General features: G+C 41.4%; 1 protein-coding gene across 1 annotated transcript in view; it reads right to left on the reverse strand.

The window, feature by feature from the left end:
• Window positions 1-15,893: 15,893 nt before the first annotated feature.
• The window catches only part of Sorcs3 (sortilin related VPS10 domain containing receptor 3), a 581,112-nt gene continuing 579,581 nt past the window's right edge, over window positions 15,894-17,424 (reverse strand). The window contains exons 26-27 of the mRNA XM_042689442.1: window positions 16,902-17,062; window positions 15,894-16,121 (exon numbers count right to left, since the gene is read on the reverse strand). Coding sequence (XP_042545376.1) covers window positions 16,057-16,121; window positions 16,902-17,062 — 226 coding nt within the window. The 3' untranslated portion in view covers window positions 15,894-16,056. The remainder of the gene's footprint in view (window positions 16,122-16,901; window positions 17,063-17,424) is intronic.

Below are 17,424 nucleotides of genomic sequence, written 5' to 3' on the forward strand. Positions count from 1 at the left end.
TGTGATGGTAAGCAGAGAAACAATTATAAAAAAAGAAAGTCTCAAGAAATATTTGAATGAATGTGGTTATTTGTATTCGTAGCTTTATGGGAAGGGCATGATAGCGAATGCCTGTAATCCCATGTGCATAAAGGTGGGCATTAGAGAAACATGGTTCAGGACTGGCCCAAGCAAAAAGTTAGACCTCTACAAATAAGCCAGAAGTGATACCTTATACTTACAAACTGTGAGAAAGGCATAGATGAGGGAAATGTGGTCCAAAGTTGACCCTACAGATAACACACACACACACACACACACACACACACACACACACACACACACACACACACACACACGTATCTGAAAAGTGATTAAAACAAAAAGGACCTGGAATCTAGGTCATATGGTAGAGCACCTACCCTGAGTTCAAAGCCCAGAAGAAAAAAAGGAAGGGAGAGGGAGTTTCACAAGTAAAGGGTAAAAAGCATGTGAGTGTCTGACATGGCTAGGTAAAGCTTTTGAAACTATTCTCTGAAGTCTCTAATGTGTCCAAGAGTTTGGGTGGCTAGCCTAGTTTGAACTTCTTGTAAAGTTTTTTAAAATAAAGGTAGACGTGATGAACAGGGGGATTACAGTTACCGTTTAAACATTGTTACCCCCTCCCTCCTATTCTCCATTTACCACTCCTCAGACCCCTCTACCACAAACTTTTGGAGTTCATTTCCAACATAGTATCTAGTGAGTATCATTGCTGCTTAGTTCATCTTTTGTCCTGCTGTTCCTGTGATTCCTTTTCCCTTCCACGCATCAGATAAGCTTATATACAAGACAATGGGTATAGCAAACTAAAACAGAAAGAAAACAAATAGAAACAACTTCATACAGGACAAAAAGCTCTTCCCAAGGGCGCTGGGGAATGAAGTCAGCTTCCAAGATGTCCCCATCATGGATGGAGACTGCAGTGTCACAGATAACGGGGAAATGGGTGCTGAGAGAGCTCCTGGTGAATTGACTGGGAACTTTTCCTTCTGGGAAGAGGAGAGTTGGGGAATCTCTTCCCAAGGCTCAACCCATTGGGGTTCTTTTTTCTTCTTCTTCAGGGAAGATATCCTCTCGGTGCACATGCTCCATTCTCACATGGGAGATGAAGCCACAGCTTTAGCTCAGCTGAATAACCACACTCTCCTGAGGCTGCTGGCTCCCAAGTCACTGAACCCAGCCGTTCTACCTCCCCTCGTTTAGGGTGTGCTTTCCACAGATGGCTAATTTCATTTCCCATATGTTGAGTTTTCCCTAGCTTTCTTCTTACACAGTCATCTAAATTTCATGCTTAGGGACTGCCTTTCTCTTACCCCATGAACATACGCTCTGGGAGGGAGTATTTTCTCTGCTCATTTCTAATTCATAAACGATAACAGCAGGCTTTCCCATGAGGAGGAAGAAAATCACACAGAACTTACACTCCCTATGCTGGCAGAGGCCGGAACATCCCCTGTGAGAATAACTGCCTCTTTGCCACAAATATACTGAGCAAGCAGGTCCAAGTTTCCTGCCATGGTCTCCAGCCACTTGGGCTGGGGTTAGACAACTATCCAATGGATGGTTATTTCCAAATCTGAACAGAGATCGTGACTTGCTAACTCAAAAAGATAAACCAGAACCTTGTTTCATACCTGTAATCGTCACTACTTGAGAGGCTGAAATCTGAGGATCATGGTTTGAAGACAACTGGGGTAGACCAATTCAAGAGATTATTATCTCCAGTGAATCAGCCAAAAACACTAACTGGAAGTATGACTCAAGTGATAGAGCACCCTCTATGAGCAAAAAAAAAAAATTGTTGAGTGAGAGCTCAAAGCTCTGAGTTCAAGCCCCAGTTCTGGTGAAAACAAAACAAAACTAAACTATAAACAAATAAAATCTCTTAAGACTCTTAACTTGAGAGACACAACATTTCAAGCTATAACTGAGCTCTGCAAGAATGGCAACTTGGGAAAAGGAAAATGGAAAGATTCAAAGCCTCAGTTCATTGTCACAGAAAACCAGTAATTAAGAAAGGCTGGATTTTATCCAAGACTCTACCTTTCCATGATTATAACTTTATGCTTTCAACAGACATTTAATAAATACCTACCCTGCGTAGAGAATATGTCATCAAGTAGTTCTCAATTAAAAATAGTAAAAGAAATCTCTGTAGTCAGGGATTCGTTGAAAAAGAAAGGGGAAGGGAAATTAGGAATAGCAGCTTAAGTCACCATTTGAGGGTGAAGCATCTCTACAATAACTGAATGGCATTTGGGCTTGTCTGTCAGCAAATTGAGAGTAGCTCAGATTCAAATAACAGGCCATAGGGTACTTATAGCTTGTCTGAGTGCTTACTGGGTCATTGCTTCAGACAATACAGGGCTTTTGACCCATTTGACAGTCTGGTTGGTTTCTTTCTTCTACAGGGCCACAGTCTGAACACTATTTCTTGATTTTGACAAGAGAAACATTTTGAGTTGACTTAGCTAATTCATAAAAAAAGCAGTTTTCTTTCTTGAGAGTCCCAAGCAATGGAAAAAAATGCACATACCAAAGGTAGCCAAGAATTAATCTCACAAAATTCCTTAAAGAATACCATGAAGAACCTACTATTGTTATTTTCATTTTGAGATGAAAGGAATCTAGGGGTCAGTGAAGTGAAGCCATGTGTTAAAGTCACCCACCAGAGGCACCAGATAATATCTAGCTCTGTTTCAGAGGTCTTTATATTACATGGGGCACCAAAGCACATAGAAGGTTGCCTATCCAAACTGGCCCAACTAGTCCATATCATTGACAATAGCAAGATAATTGACAGGCTAATTCACGGATCATTCTCAGTGTTGCTATGGGAAATAGTGACAAGGAAAAAATAAAGGATGATATTTTCGGGGAAATTCAATGTTTTCATCTATTTAATAGTAAAGTTCAAGTTGATCACTTCCATATATACATAGCAGTGGAAGAAATGAAGTCTACAAGACTTAGAGCAATCATTTAAAATGATGTCTGAACCTACTTAATTACTAATAACTGATAAAGGTAATATGTCAGCATTTTCCATAGAAAACAGAGATGCTGGAAATGTTTCATTAGCAAGAAAGTCTCTCAGAAGTCTTGGCTGATACCCCTCCCCCCAGGCAAGGGGTCCATGAAACAATTTGTGCAATAATGAAAGCACACAGTTAAATAATGAAGCAATTCTCCAGCTTGGGGGAAGAAAGCAGGGCAGGCTTTTAACGTGTTCACTTAATGTTGAGTGGAGAGAGGAAGGAGGAAAGGATGTATAAGTCTTCACGCATACACCAGCTGTTCCTATGAAACAGTTGCTTTCACAAAAGCTCACTCCATGTGGGTAAAATGTTGTTGAGCTGGGGGAAGAAAATTCACAGAGGTGTGAGAGCTGCCCACGGATGTGACAAGCCATGGCTTTCTGATCTTGGAGGGGGAATGGGTTCTCTGTTGCTATGGTGCTCATGGGCCACTTCACTGTCCTCCTATCTCCCAGAAGGCAGACATCCCATCCAACAACGGATGACAAGGATGTGTCTGTGGTGTCATGTTGATGACATGGGCCTTGTACAGTCCATGGCCGTCTCCACTCCCCACCCCTGCAAGGAGGGAAGGCATATGAAAGGAGAGAGAGTTGAGGCAGAATGGAGTGTCAGATTAATTTTGCTTTTCATTTGACTTGTAGAGGGCTCAAGAATGTAAGGTATACCTCCAGTGTGCCCCATTGAGTAGTTGGGGTGTTACCTCTGGGAGACACGGGGACTGCGCTGGGGCAGGGAGATCTCTTGGTGAGATTTTACCAGCCATCACTCACAAAGCTGGCACTTGGCTCATAGATACAGCAAAAGAGGTGCAAACACAGGTGGAGGCAGAAGCCAGGAAATTGCCTTTCCCACTCAGCCCCTTGCTACGACGGCTCTGAGCCAATATATTAAATTCACTACAGAACAGGGCATCTCATTTGATACATACAATGATCTGGTAAGACAGGCAAGCTACACATGGTATCTCTTTAGTCCAGACTCTTCTTTTATAGAAGAGGAAATATGCCCAGAAAGTTTGAATTGCTGGCCTAAATAAACATGATTCTAGGAGAAGAGTTGGAACCTGAATGCAAGATATCTTGATCTCAAGTTCTGCATCCTTTCAACTCCATCAAATGGCTGAAATGTAAGCATTTTATGCCACCAACCATAAAACCTGGGAACCACAACCCCCTGGACCAGTGACCTCCACACAAAACCACTACCTGACTCTGACCCATCAATAATTGTCACTACTCAAAATTATCTCATGTAGCCCAGGAAAAAAAAGCACACCTTGGAGCCCCCAAGAAATGCACTCAAAGGACAAAATAGCTCTTCTCTATTATTTTTCTGGCAAAAGGTCTTTTTTAATCAAGCAGTACAAAGTGTATTTTCAATACTTTCCATAATCAAAATGAAGAAACAAACCCACTAGTGTATGTGCACTGCAAAAGAAGAAATCAAATGTAAAATGTCATCGGTTGGTACACAGAGAAACTCACCCAGTGTTTTGAGTCTCCAGGAATCTTAACAGTTCGCTGTCAAAATGTAATTCAATCTTTTTAACTTCATGATCTATACTCATGTCAGTGGCTTAAAGATAAGGAAAAGACTTGGGATGAGAAATGAAACTTCCTGTGAATAACTCGAAGAATGCTGAATAGTATATAAATATTTCTTTTCCCTCTGTCAGAAAGATTCTAAACCCCACCGCATTCCAGTGTATGACAATGTTATGTGTTTTCTTTCTTCTATTCAAGAAACAATTGGGGAGGATGAAAGAAAACAACACCATGGCATTGGGAGTGAGGAATAGAGGGTTGGGGAATGGAAGTGATGTACAAAAAGATCAGGGAGAAAGAAGGAGAGAGATTTTATAAAAAAGATCTCAGCTCATTATAATTAAGAGATCCTAAAAAATGCAAAGAAATTGGCATGTTGTTGATAATAGTCATATAAAAAAAGCTAATAACAGGCTGTTGTAGGCCCTTGCTTGGTCTCATAGTGAGGGAAAGAAATGAAGATGCTCAGCTGGCAGAGACCCTGCATCTCGCCGTTGGCACTCCTACCATGACAGCCCACCAGCCATGTCCTAGGCCTGCCTGAGCTCTGCCTCAGCCCTAATTTTATCTCTACGAAATTACTGGTTTTGAGACTCTTTTTGAGATCTGACCAAAAGAGCAGGTGTAAACTTCAGAGAGAAGGTGTGGTTGGCTGTGACTATCTTCTAAATACATTTCATTCTGAGGGGAGGGGAGGTTGCTTGTTGAATGGGTTCAGGCAGGGTTTCTAGTAGCTGGGGCACAAAAAAGCAGGCTTGGGGTCTTAGTGAGAGTTCGCTGTATCTGAGGTGGAAGTCCCACTAAAACGCAACAGAGAATCCTGAACCTGTGCCATCCGAGAGCCTCTAGAATTGTCACTTTCTTTACATCATTGCAAAAGAAAGTTGAGCTTTGAGGAAGTTAAAAGACTTACCCCAAAATCACATAGCTAATTAATACAGAAGCTGGAACTGATTCAGAGCTACAATCTCCTCAAGGCTAATTTAATTTATGTATTTATTTATTTATTTATTTATTGGTCAGTCATGGAGCTTAAACTCTGGGCCTGGGCATTGTCTCTCAGCTCTTTAGCTCAAGGCTAGTGCTTTAGCACTTAAGCCACAGCACCACCTCCAGCTCTTTCTATGTGGTGCTGAGGAATCAAACCCAGGGACTCATGCATTCAAGGCAAGCACTCTACCACTGACCACCTTGTCAGCCACTCAAAGCTAAATTTTTGATACCTCACCAGGCTCCTGTCCTCCAAGGTAGACGGAGAGGCTCGGAGGAGAGAAGTAACAATGTTAATACTGGAAGCTCAGAGTAGGAGATTTCCTGATGAAAAGAAACCTTTGTGAGGCATTAATAAACAGCCTTTAAAAGCATACACTGTGAATAAAAACGTTATTTTTCTTTAGTGAGAGTAAACCCTTTCCAAAACTAGTGGGTCTAGTTTGAGCCTGCTCACCTTCCTTACGATATTTTTTTTTCTGGGTGACATTCCATATCTGTTGGTCCAGAATTTCAAATCTCAACCTATAGCTATCAGTTTATAGCAGAGTATCAGGGAGGTATTGTTACACAGGGTTTAAAACATTTTCACTCTACCCAGAATTACTGTTCCCCAAACTAAACTCTTAACCTCACAGTTCATGCTGAATCTCTTGCTGCCGAATCTCTTGGAATGTTTGATAACCACTTAAATCTATAATTGGTGGTATTCTGTTCCAACATTTGTTAACAATAGACACTTAGGGCAACTGCCAACAAAACTGCTAAATAAAGTTTCTCTACTTTTGTGAAAGAAGTAAAAGAACAGCAGAGAGCCACCAAAGAGCCATCTCCCTTGCCAAGAAAACTGAGTAATGATTTCCTGTACCTTTAATATTCATTGTGAACATCCACAGTCATTATAGTTTCCTCTCCCATTTTCACAGTCCAATAAACAATTCTCTAGCAGACATTATGCTACCACAAGTCTTGTTCAAAATTACTGTCCATCTTTGACCTGTGGATGTCCCGATTTTAACTGTGGTTAACAATCGGCATTGCAGAACAATCTCATTATGTATTCTTTTTAGTTTATTCAAGAGGACTCTTTGACAATGTCCGGTAGCCCACTAGAACTAAGAACCATTATGGACCTTTCGTGTGAATTTGACTTTCCTGACTTCCTTATAATCATCAAACCACTGGGAACTCATTACAGAAACTCGAAGCAATCTAGAAAATGCCTACCTTGTCTTGGAAGACTAGCAAGTCAACATTTCTCTAAACTCTAATCCCACTTTTTATTTACTTCATACAGTTGTCTCTCTTGATCTTTTCTTACCATTCTCTCTACCAGCCAAACTCTAGTTTTTCTAATTTCTCCACTTTCAGAACTCTATCACCTGGCCAGAGAAAGAAGGAGAAGGAGACCTTCTGGATTGGAAGAAATAGTGTTGTAAAATGTTATCTTTTTTTTTCTCGGTTGTGGGGCCTGAACTCTGGGCCTGGGCGCTGTCCCTCAGCTCTTCAGCTCAAGGCTAGTGCTCTACCACTTGAGCCATAGCACCGCTCTGGCTTTTTCTGCTTATGTGGTGCTGAGGAATCGACACAGGGCCTCGCGCATGCAAGGCAAGCGCTCTACCACTGAGCCACCTTCCCAGCCCTCAAATGTTAATTATTTAAACTAAGTAGTCCAAATGGAATTTTCTCTCAAATTTCTTTTTTAACTTTCATTTCAATCTTGTCTAGGATAAAAAAATAAATAAAATAATTACCTTTCTCTTTTTCCTATTACCTTTCGCTAAACTATCAAAGCACTTTGACCCCTAAAAGAACAGAAGTGAGACAGATGATTACGTAATTATGTATACAAGTATACGTTCTGAGTTCTACTAAGCCAGAAGGCGGTACTGTATTCATCAACACAAACAACTCTACCAGAGGTGCTCAACAACATCCAAGAAAGAGTGACTTGTAGAAAAATTCCTTGATTTTATAATGGACAGCCAACCCTTAGTTTCCATGCCTTCATAACCACTTACTACTTTGGTTGTGCTAAGAGAAGAAGAATAAAATTTCCCACATGATAGGCAGTCTACAAGGAATAGTAAATTTAAATGCCTTTATGTACTCATTCCTACTTCAAAAGTCAGGCAATCCTTAGCTGTTTACTTCTCCCAGCTATCCTGTGTGTGTGTGTGTGTGTGTGTGTGTGTGTGTGTGTGTGTGTCTGTCTGTCTCTCTGTCTCTCTCTGTCTCTCTCTCTGTCTCTCTGTCTCTCTGTCTGTCTCTCTGTCTGTCTCTGTCTCTCTGTCTCTGTCTCTCTCTCTGTCTCTCTCTCTCTCTTCCCACTCATTGTTTACTTTTAGTACTGCCATAACATGGAGCACTGTCAAGGAAGCTTCAGCAACAGAAAGTTAGCACAATTCTGAGATCCAAATTACCGGCAGCTCTGAGACTTCTCTTGTCCTTTAGCTTGTAGATAGCTGTGCTCTCCTTTGTCTTCATTTATAGTTCTCTCTCTGTACCAATCAATTCCTAATTTCTTCTTGTTGTAAGGATGCCAGCCATTGGATTTAAGGCTTAACCTATATCTCCTGGTCTTAATTTAGCTACTTCTTCAAGGGCTAGATCTCCAAATTTAAACTGATTCAGAGATACTGCAGTTTAAGGTTATCAACATAAGAAAAAAATATTAGGGAAAATCAAATCAGTCTATGATGCTGTTGTTAGTATTACTGTTAAATGAGTTTATGACCTAAACATTATCTGCAAGTTTAAATCTTCAGCAATATGAAAAGAGAAGATAAGATTGAATTTTACTGTTAAGGAGGACTCTGGTAAGATGTTATCTGGAAAGCATTTTGTTATTTTTGAGTACCCAACCCAGGATTTTCCACTTGCTAGGCAGGTGATCTATTCCTGAGCCATGCCTCTAGTCCTTTTTTTGTTGGGTATTTTTGGGATCAGTTCTCACTGCTTGTCCAGGTGAATACTTGGGCTAACATCTATTTGAGGCTTCCCATCATTGCTGGGGTGATAGGAAGGTGCTACCATGCCCAGCCACCTTCTAGTCAGGTAAAGTTTTAAAGACATCTGCAGGGGATAAACTAGAACCTCCATCTTCCCAGTTTCATCCCTTAGAAAGGCAAAGTTAAAGTTTGGCAAAATAACACACCAGGAAGACAGTACTTGAAAGGGGTGAGGTCAAGGGGGAAGGGGTAGACGAGGAGGAGAAGAGGGGGAGAATGCCGTCAAGAATCCAATGTATAGCCTACAAACTTAAGAAAAGTGAGGGAAGGGGTGAGTAGGGGAGGGATGGGTGAGAATGTTGGAAGGGGTGACCTATTGCTTTGTTAAATGGCAATTCCTTTGTACAATTACTTAACAATAATACAAAATAAATAAATAAGTATAAACGAGTGAAAGGGGACCTTGTCTGATTATTAACTACAAATACATCTTTCTTTATTAAGTTTTCTTTTTGTGAGCCAAGATGTCTTTGAAGGACAGCATTTCCTTATGGACAGCATCTGTACAGAAGGGAGCCAAGTATCTGGATATCTTCCATGTTTCTATTCTCACCTCTGAAAGTGATGACTGTCTCTTTAGAAAAGAAGCTTTCCTGTTGTAAGAAAGTCTGCCAAGAACTGAGCCACACTGGGCTCAGAGTTTTCTCTCATACCTGCCCTTCTTGGGTCTATTGCCTAGATGAGTCTCCAAATTGATCAGTAGGCAACCAACATACTACTAATTAGGAGGCACGAGGCATCGCAGAGGATGATTAGCTCATGATGAGTACATGCTGCCTACAGTTGCCTTGTTTCCATTATAAATAGATTAGAAACCTGGGGAGCATCTGTATTTTTCCCCTCATGGAGAGGAGGGGAAATTGACATGTTGAGATGTACAGAGCTTTTTAATTGACCAAGATTCACTTTATTTCTCTAGCTCCATCTCTCCTTTCTTCCACACTTGCTGCCTTTCCTTGGCAAGTTCCAGCTGCAGATGGAAGAAACCCAGCAGTTTTCTAATTGAACCATAAGATTTTGGAAGGACAGTGTGAGAAAACCATTCTGGCACTCCAAGGACCAGGTGTGTTGTTTATGGAGACAATTAGGTGCCTCCCAGGTGATTCTATCCAGAAACCAGAGAAGACAGATCAGTGATAAGAAAAACAATCCTGTTGTTTATCTGCTTGCTGTTGCCATAGCCAGCCTCCTTTCTCTTCTCATCCACCATGGTTGGACAGACTGTAAATTGAAGCCAGTTTGTTGGATAGCAACAGCATTAAGCCTTTGCGAGTGAAAATAAGCAACAAAAGACATCATCATAAGGAGTCGTTTGGGAGACGCCAGGGAGAAGGGTCTTCATTGTAGCAAGAAGTCCCTGAAGCTCTGTGCCCTCTAAACAAGGCACATTTTGGACACAGATACTTCAACTGAAGTTTGTATTCTATGGGCCCCAGATCCTAAACTTCCTTCAGGGAAAAACATCAAATTTCTCTGTCTTTGTTTCTCTCTCTCTCTCAGAGCAAACCCACCAAAGGACTCTCTCTCTCTCTCTCTCTCTGTGTCTCTCTTTGTCTCTCTGTCTCTGTCTCTCTCTATGTGTCTGTCTCTCTGTCTCTCTCTCTCTCCCTCCCCTCTCTATCTTCTCTTCTCTTCTCTTTGTGTGCTGGTACTGAAGCTTGGGTCTTGGTGTTATCCATTAGTTTTTATTTTCTCAAAGCTGGAGTTCTACCACTCGAACCATACCTCCACTTCCAGCTTTTCCCTGGTTAATTGGAGATAATTTCTCAAGGACTTTTCCTGCCCGAGTTGGTTTTGAAGCTCATTCATCAGATTTAAGCCTCTTGAGAAGCTAAGATTACAGGTGTGAGCTGATGGTCCTGGACTATCTGGTGTATTTCAAATAGCTGCGAAGTGTTGTTCCCCGGAGACTAAGCTGTACTGACAGATGTCATGTGTGCCTGTCATGAGCCATCCTCCAGTCCTCAGTGACATCTCAAGAAGAATCTGCGTGTTACACACATGCCCCAGATCAGCTATCCTTAGGCTGAAACGGCACGGAAGGCGCTCTGCAACTGGGTTCAGCACCTCTGAATGCCTAAGGAGAATGCATATTTTTTGACATGACACGTGTCTTGTCAGATGGTGTCTGAATGTCTGTAACAAATGGAATCCATGTCAGTGACCTTCAGAGGAGTTTTTCAGGGAGCAGGATGTGGCATTGCACACATGATAACCAGAGTATTGTGTAAGAACAGACAAAGAAACAGGCGTGGCCAAGCTGTTCTTGGGTTGGTATGGCTGTCTCCAAACACTTCCTATCCCTGCCATGATAAAAGCAATCATGTTGAGAACACCTGGGCTTTAATTTCATGGACCTTCATGGCAGCTCCACGAAAAGGAGTCCCTTCTGTATCTTATAAGCAAAAATAGACGAGCTATCTTAGTGAAATAAAAGCAATAAAAACAGTGACTTTGAGGATCTCAATGTAAAAAGTGAATTTTAAACAAAATTCTCTTCCTCTTGTGAGGATGCTAGCATGTCTATCAAGGTATTTATGAGTTTTTCCCTGTAGAGAATACAACCCGAAATGGGAGACTGTTTGGACACATTTTAAACTTGAGTTCAGATATAGCATTCTGTGGACAGGATAGGACTGGAGCGACTCAGAATCAATTCATTATTTGTATGTGTTTACCAAATGGTCTCATTTAATCTGGGCTACAAGACTGAGAAGTAGATGCCATTATCTTCAATTTATAAATAGAAAAATTGGACACTGATGAGGTCATTTTACTCTTCTGGGACTCAGATAATTAAAATGTGATGGATCCAAGTTTTATGGAGAATTTTAATTTCTGAGTGAATTGAACTCCAGCGGAGATACCCTATCACCCCCTTTTTGTACACAATGTTCCACGGCTTCCTGTCTGAGTGAACCTGTAGCTCATCATGATGTATGGTTTCAAAACACAGAGGGAAGAGTATTTCTAAAGCAACTCTGCTGTTCTGAAGAAAATGGCAATTGGAGGAAGTGTGAGAATCATTAAGAATTGTCAAGATGCAATGGAATGTGGAGAAGTCATCTTCAGGCTCTCTCTGGTCCTCTTCAGCATCACTATGGGAATAGACAAGCACGTCTGTCTGATATGTGTCAGGATGTCACAGTAAATGTTGTCTATCTGACCTTCTTTCCCCTTTAAGAGGTGAGTAGCATGGCATGTGAAGCTGGCACCAGATAGCCACCTATGTCTGTTGAGCATCTTCATTTCATGCCAATGGGGAAGAAAGGGCTTCTTGTCCCTAGGCTGCTAAGCAAATGGGTCAGGAGGGCAATGGCATGAGAAGGGCTATAAACCACTGGATGATGAGCACACTTAGGAGGTTATAACTAAACTCGTCTGGACATTATAAACACGGAAGCCATCCTGGTATAGATGTAAGAAGGCTCTCTACTGACTGGGTGGTCTGTAGTTCCATAGGTTCTGAATTTTTCAAGGAACTGTGTGGTAGAAATAACTTTGCATTATTATAAAGAAGACATGGACTCTAGTTCTGCACTACTTTTTGTAGGGAAGTCATGTTCCTTTCTAGGTCTCAGTTTGGTCCTCTCAGAAGAAGAGAGTTCTTCTAGCAGTGCCCATACTGGGAAGCTTCCAATACTCTGGGATTGGAAATGTGCTTTGCCCATCTCTGAGAATCAATACACAGTAAGGCAACCCATAAGATGTTTGCCTTTTACAAACAAGGAACTTGTGGTCTGGCTTGACTTGCTGAAAGCTGGAGGCCTCCTAACCTGTGCGTTCATGTTCTTCCTACGGCATAATCTATCTCCACATTAACATGCAGTGTGTTTTTGTCCTAGACAACACAATGGGAGACTCTCAAAATTATAGCTGTTGTCCAGGAGGAAATGAGAAAATAGGAAAGTGCTCTCATGTCTTTAGGCTAAGGTGTCATGGTAATAAGAACCATGGGTTGGAACTTCTACCCAACTTCTCATGAACTATTTTAGTGGCAGATAAAACTGTTATTGTCAAGTTTCAATGCATGTAAGAATCCAGAGAGAATCAGATTATGAAGTCTACAGTTGGTTTCTAGCCCCAGAGTATTTCTGCAGGATTAGATATGGTCTTAGAAAAGGAATTTCTGACATAAAGGGTTTCTTCACTGATGAGAAACTTATGTAGAAATAACTATAAAGCCAACCATATTCTCTGCCCTCTGCCCATGTCTCCATTAGTTACTACTGGGGAAATCTGTCAGAGTTGTACTGATTGTGGTACAGAATCTATGTTCCTCACCATGGCTTGGCTAAAATGACCCAACTGACTCAGGCTGTTCTGACACTTTTATTTAACCCTCATTATTTTCTTTTAATTTGGTAGAGCAATTTCACTAAACCATAGTATAAAGCTGATAGGAGAAAAATTTGAGTTCAGAATACATGACTCCAGAATAGCTAACTAGTTTCCGAAGTATGATTGAGCAAAGCTTTTTGTTTTCTTGGATTTCCCAGAGACAGGGAAAGGCATCCTGTATTTTAAACACTAAGAGGAAAATTAGATATCCAACTTATTGTCCTTATTCCGAGTAGTACTCAAGGAACTCTCATTTATGGAGGGTGGAAAAGAGTTATCCAATCAGGATGGGGATCAAAGAAGGAGATTTGCTGTTGGTTTCATATATTAAAGAGTTAAGACGCACAAAAAAATGTTATAGTCAGAGCTAAGTACTGTTTGTTTCCACTTCTTTTTTCATTCTTTTTCTATTCACATCTTCAAGACCTGAGTGAGAATTTTAACTTGACTACATACTGGAAACTGATAGCTGACTCAAACATTTTGCAGTTACAATTTCTGCTCAGAATCTTGGCTATACACATCAAAATCAGAAACTTAGATAGTGGTTCAAATTGCCTGTTGGATTAAAGTTCCTGCTGGGACTGTGAAAATGAATAGGTCTGTCAAATTGGATGATTATTCTCAGTTTTTCATGTTCTTCCTATATTGGGAATAGCCACAGCTTTTGATATGTAATTGAATAGTGCCTTGCACTAGAGGAAGAAGAATCTACTTCCTTATCACTTGACTTGGGGACTTGACAGTATGATTGCTTTTTTTTTTTTAGCAAAAGGATGTAAGTGAACGCTGAGTGACCATTGTGAGCCAAGGCCTCTGAGTCACAGGGTGGCCTCACTTGAAATTCTGTAATTCAGGCCTGGATAGCTACTGGTCCCAGGATGATCATGATTCATGGAACAGACTCAAACCACCTGAAACTTGCATCCTAGATCAGACCAGCTGAGCCCGGCTGATATTGACTGAGTTCAGCCAAATCACAGGCAACCTGAAGGCTTGTGAGAATAAGATTTGTTGTTGCTGTTATAGCACATCCCAGGCCTTTTGTTTTATCTTGTTTTGGTTTTTGTTTCGGTCATGTTGACATTATTACAGCCATATCTGATAAGATATAAAAGGTAAAGAAAATTGTCAAAAGAGAGGAAGTTCAGCTAAGTATGTAGCTTTGATGTACAAAAATACATTTATTTTCAACAATTTCAAAACCACTGTCTTTTTTTTACAGTAGAAATATTCAAATGGAACAATAAAACCAAGAACAGTATATATACATATACTGTATATATATATAGATATGACTCATGCATTTGTATTCCAGTGTTTAATACAAGTGTATTGCAATTGTCTGCCCTCATTTAATCCTTGAAACACACAAACAAAAGAACAAGAACTTCAGAAATACTCATATAGTGATCTACACTGCAGCCAGCCGGATTTCTCTGCATCACATTCTCCCCTGTGTCACACAAAGAGGGATGTGATCAGCACCCCACAAAAATTAACAAGTACAAAATGTGGCCTTAAATCCTGTGTGTGTGTGTGTGTGTGTGTGTGTGTGTGTGTGTGTGTGTGTGTGTCTACTCATTCTTTAAAATGAGTGTGCACAAGCTGATCCTGAAAATAAAAACAATGCTTACAGTGTGGTATAAAGTGACCCTATGGAAAATGGAAAAGAGAACTGATATGTTAAACATGTAAAGGGGCTGAGGTGTGGGAAAAGCCAATTTCGACTTTGAAAACCACTCACCCCAGAGGCAAGAACTACCTTAAGGGAACTGAAGGCAGACATTTGACTTTAAGGAAGTTGTGTACATCTGACAAGCAAATAGCACAGCTTGGCTAAAATCATCTTTGACTAATATCATTAAATGTGAGACCTCTATTTGGCCTGCAGGGTTTGCTGGGGCTGGAGAACATGGTGGCCCTTATAGCCACTCTAAGTATCCTGATGCTGAAGCACTCACTGGGCTGGCTTCACGAATGCCCTGAATTTACCATACACATCACACGTTTCCATAAAATCCAATCACCAAACAGACACTGACCAAGATCCTTAGATCCATCCATCTGGCTTCATTAGAGAGGAATGGTGTTTTGCTTTGTTCTGTTTTGTTTTACCCCCGCAGGCTGAAAAACATCATGAATACATTCCTTTTGGAGAGGAAGCCTCATCTCCTCATCTGGGTCTGAGTTTGAAGTCTCTACTGGGCCTTTTCTTGCAACTTCTTCTATGTCATCCTTGGAACAAAAGTGATCTCCATGTTCTAGGATACTGCTAAAAGTCCTTCCTTTAATCAATTGCCCCAAAGAAGCCCTCCCCCGCCCGCCCCCCCTTTATATACACAAGTAGAAACCAGCTATGGTGTGGACGCGGAGATGCAAGAGTTAAATGTGACAGACGGCTGAATAGCATCCAGAACCCAACACATCAAGCAGGCCTGGGGGTTGGTCAGCTCTGCGAGTGAGTGCTTAAGCCAACACACATATCTTTCTTTTTTTCTGTTTTCTTTTTTACTAAACATTAAATTATTTCTTAGGAAATAAAAAGCTATTTACATTTTAGTTATATACATCCAGCCATCGCTAGCCTCGCTATGAGCATGCACGAGGCAAGGCCTCCTTGGTAAAGGTGTGCACGCTTTCTGCCGCCATCTCCACCACCCACCTACCCACCTCCTGCAATCGAACTGGGAAATCGTTTGTGTTGGATGTGTTGGGGAGAGAGAGGGTTGGTGACTGGGGAGGGGAACAGGAGGGTAATAAGATAAGGGACCCAACTGAAAGAGAAGGAAAAGACAGAGTGTGTGGGGGGGGAATGGAGAGTCTTTGCTCTATCAATGGCAGAGTAAAGCAAGGAAGCTGTGGAAGGTGCATCCTTGGCCTTTCGCAAAAATACAGCCAATTGGTCCTTCTGTCTCATTTTAATCAGCTAAGAATGCCCCTTTCTTCCAAAGCTAAGCATCTGCTTGCTCTTTATAAGGGGGGGGGGCCCTTGGTAAATAAACAGTAAAAAAGACATTTTTCATTTTCCCATAATAATAATAATAGTAGTAGTAGTCATCAAAAATAAAAATTCAGAAAGGTGGTTGACCACGTGGCTTGTTGGTATTAAACACTGGTGCAGTTGGGGATCTCCTTTGTGCTTTCGCTGTTTGCAATGGTGGCAATGCCTCCTAAAGGGGAGAGAGGACACAAAGAGCAAAAAGAGGTTAGTACGTTGCACAAGGGTGGCGACCTTAGTCTTAGTCACTGCTGAATTCGAAGTCATTTGCAAGAGTTGCATGGCGAGCATTTAAATAGGGTGCCTGCTTATTCCTATCAGCTCTCTAACTTCTCCATGTTTTGCATCTACTATCTCCCACACTAGGACATGAGGAGAATCAACCTGGTAATTGCCACCATATACCCTGCAGGGATCAGAGCCACAGATGACTACGCAGTGAATACTCACTACATGGCAGGTATTGTGCTGGCAACAGTGTCACTTCATTATCACAACCCTGGCCGAACTGACTCTCCATATCTTATAGAAACTGGATAGACCCTCAGATATTCTTCTCATCTTACAGTTAAGAACTACTTGGCCCAGAGAGGTCACTGAGGTCACAGACCAGCCAAACAACAGCCCATCGAATATCACCTTCTGCATTCATGGGACTATAATCAAGGACCTAGAGTCATCTTTCTTTATAGTAAAAAAGAAAAAGTTTAAAACTAATGGATAGTTGATTTCGTTCTTCTCTGACTACAACTCTAGGGCTTCTGATATGGATTCAATTCTAAAGGGAAAAAGTCTTCCAGTTTCATGTGGCAGAGTTGGTAGACACATGTTTGACTGTAGTTTCCCTTCAGGCTTCTTAGTCCAATGGTATCTGCCAGACAGGGTATGTGAGCTGCTGCCAGAATGCTTGGCGGATAGAGAAGTCTGAGTTCGATTGTACAGGCACACATACCTATGACCCGCGTGTCCAGCTCTTTGTCTAGCAGCTCTTCAGGCTCAGTGAAGTCACTGAGTGTGATTTTGGGGGCATTTTCACTTTGGCTCACTGACCCAATCATCTCCTGCTCCTTGTCATGTTGTACTTGAGCATAGATGTTAATCCAGGGGATTTTCCTATATGGGTAGGAGCAAAGTCAGAGTAAGAGCACAGGATGGACTAAATGTGGAGCACTGGAAATCATGGATGATATGGGGAGGAAAAGTCCTCGACAACTACAAAATAAAAGTCAGCTGGCCATGGTGGCTCACAATTATAATCCCAGTGCCAGAAAAGACAGAGGCAGGAAGATCAGAATTTGAAAACAACCTGATTGCATAGTGATTCAAGGATAGCTTATGTCTACAAAATGAGTCTTTATCCAGAGAGAGAGAGAGAGAGAAAGAGAGAGAATAGGAGGGAAGGAAGGAAGGGAGGGAGGGAGGGAGGGAGGGAGGGAGGGAGGGAGGGAGGGAGGGAGGGAGACAATAAATAAAAG

The sequence above is a fragment of the Dipodomys spectabilis genome, unplaced genomic scaffold (assembly GCF_019054845.1).
Source record: "Dipodomys spectabilis isolate Male_0828 unplaced genomic scaffold, ASM1905484v1 ptg000125l, whole genome shotgun sequence".
NCBI classification, from domain to species: domain Eukaryota; kingdom Metazoa; phylum Chordata; class Mammalia; order Rodentia; family Heteromyidae; genus Dipodomys; species Dipodomys spectabilis.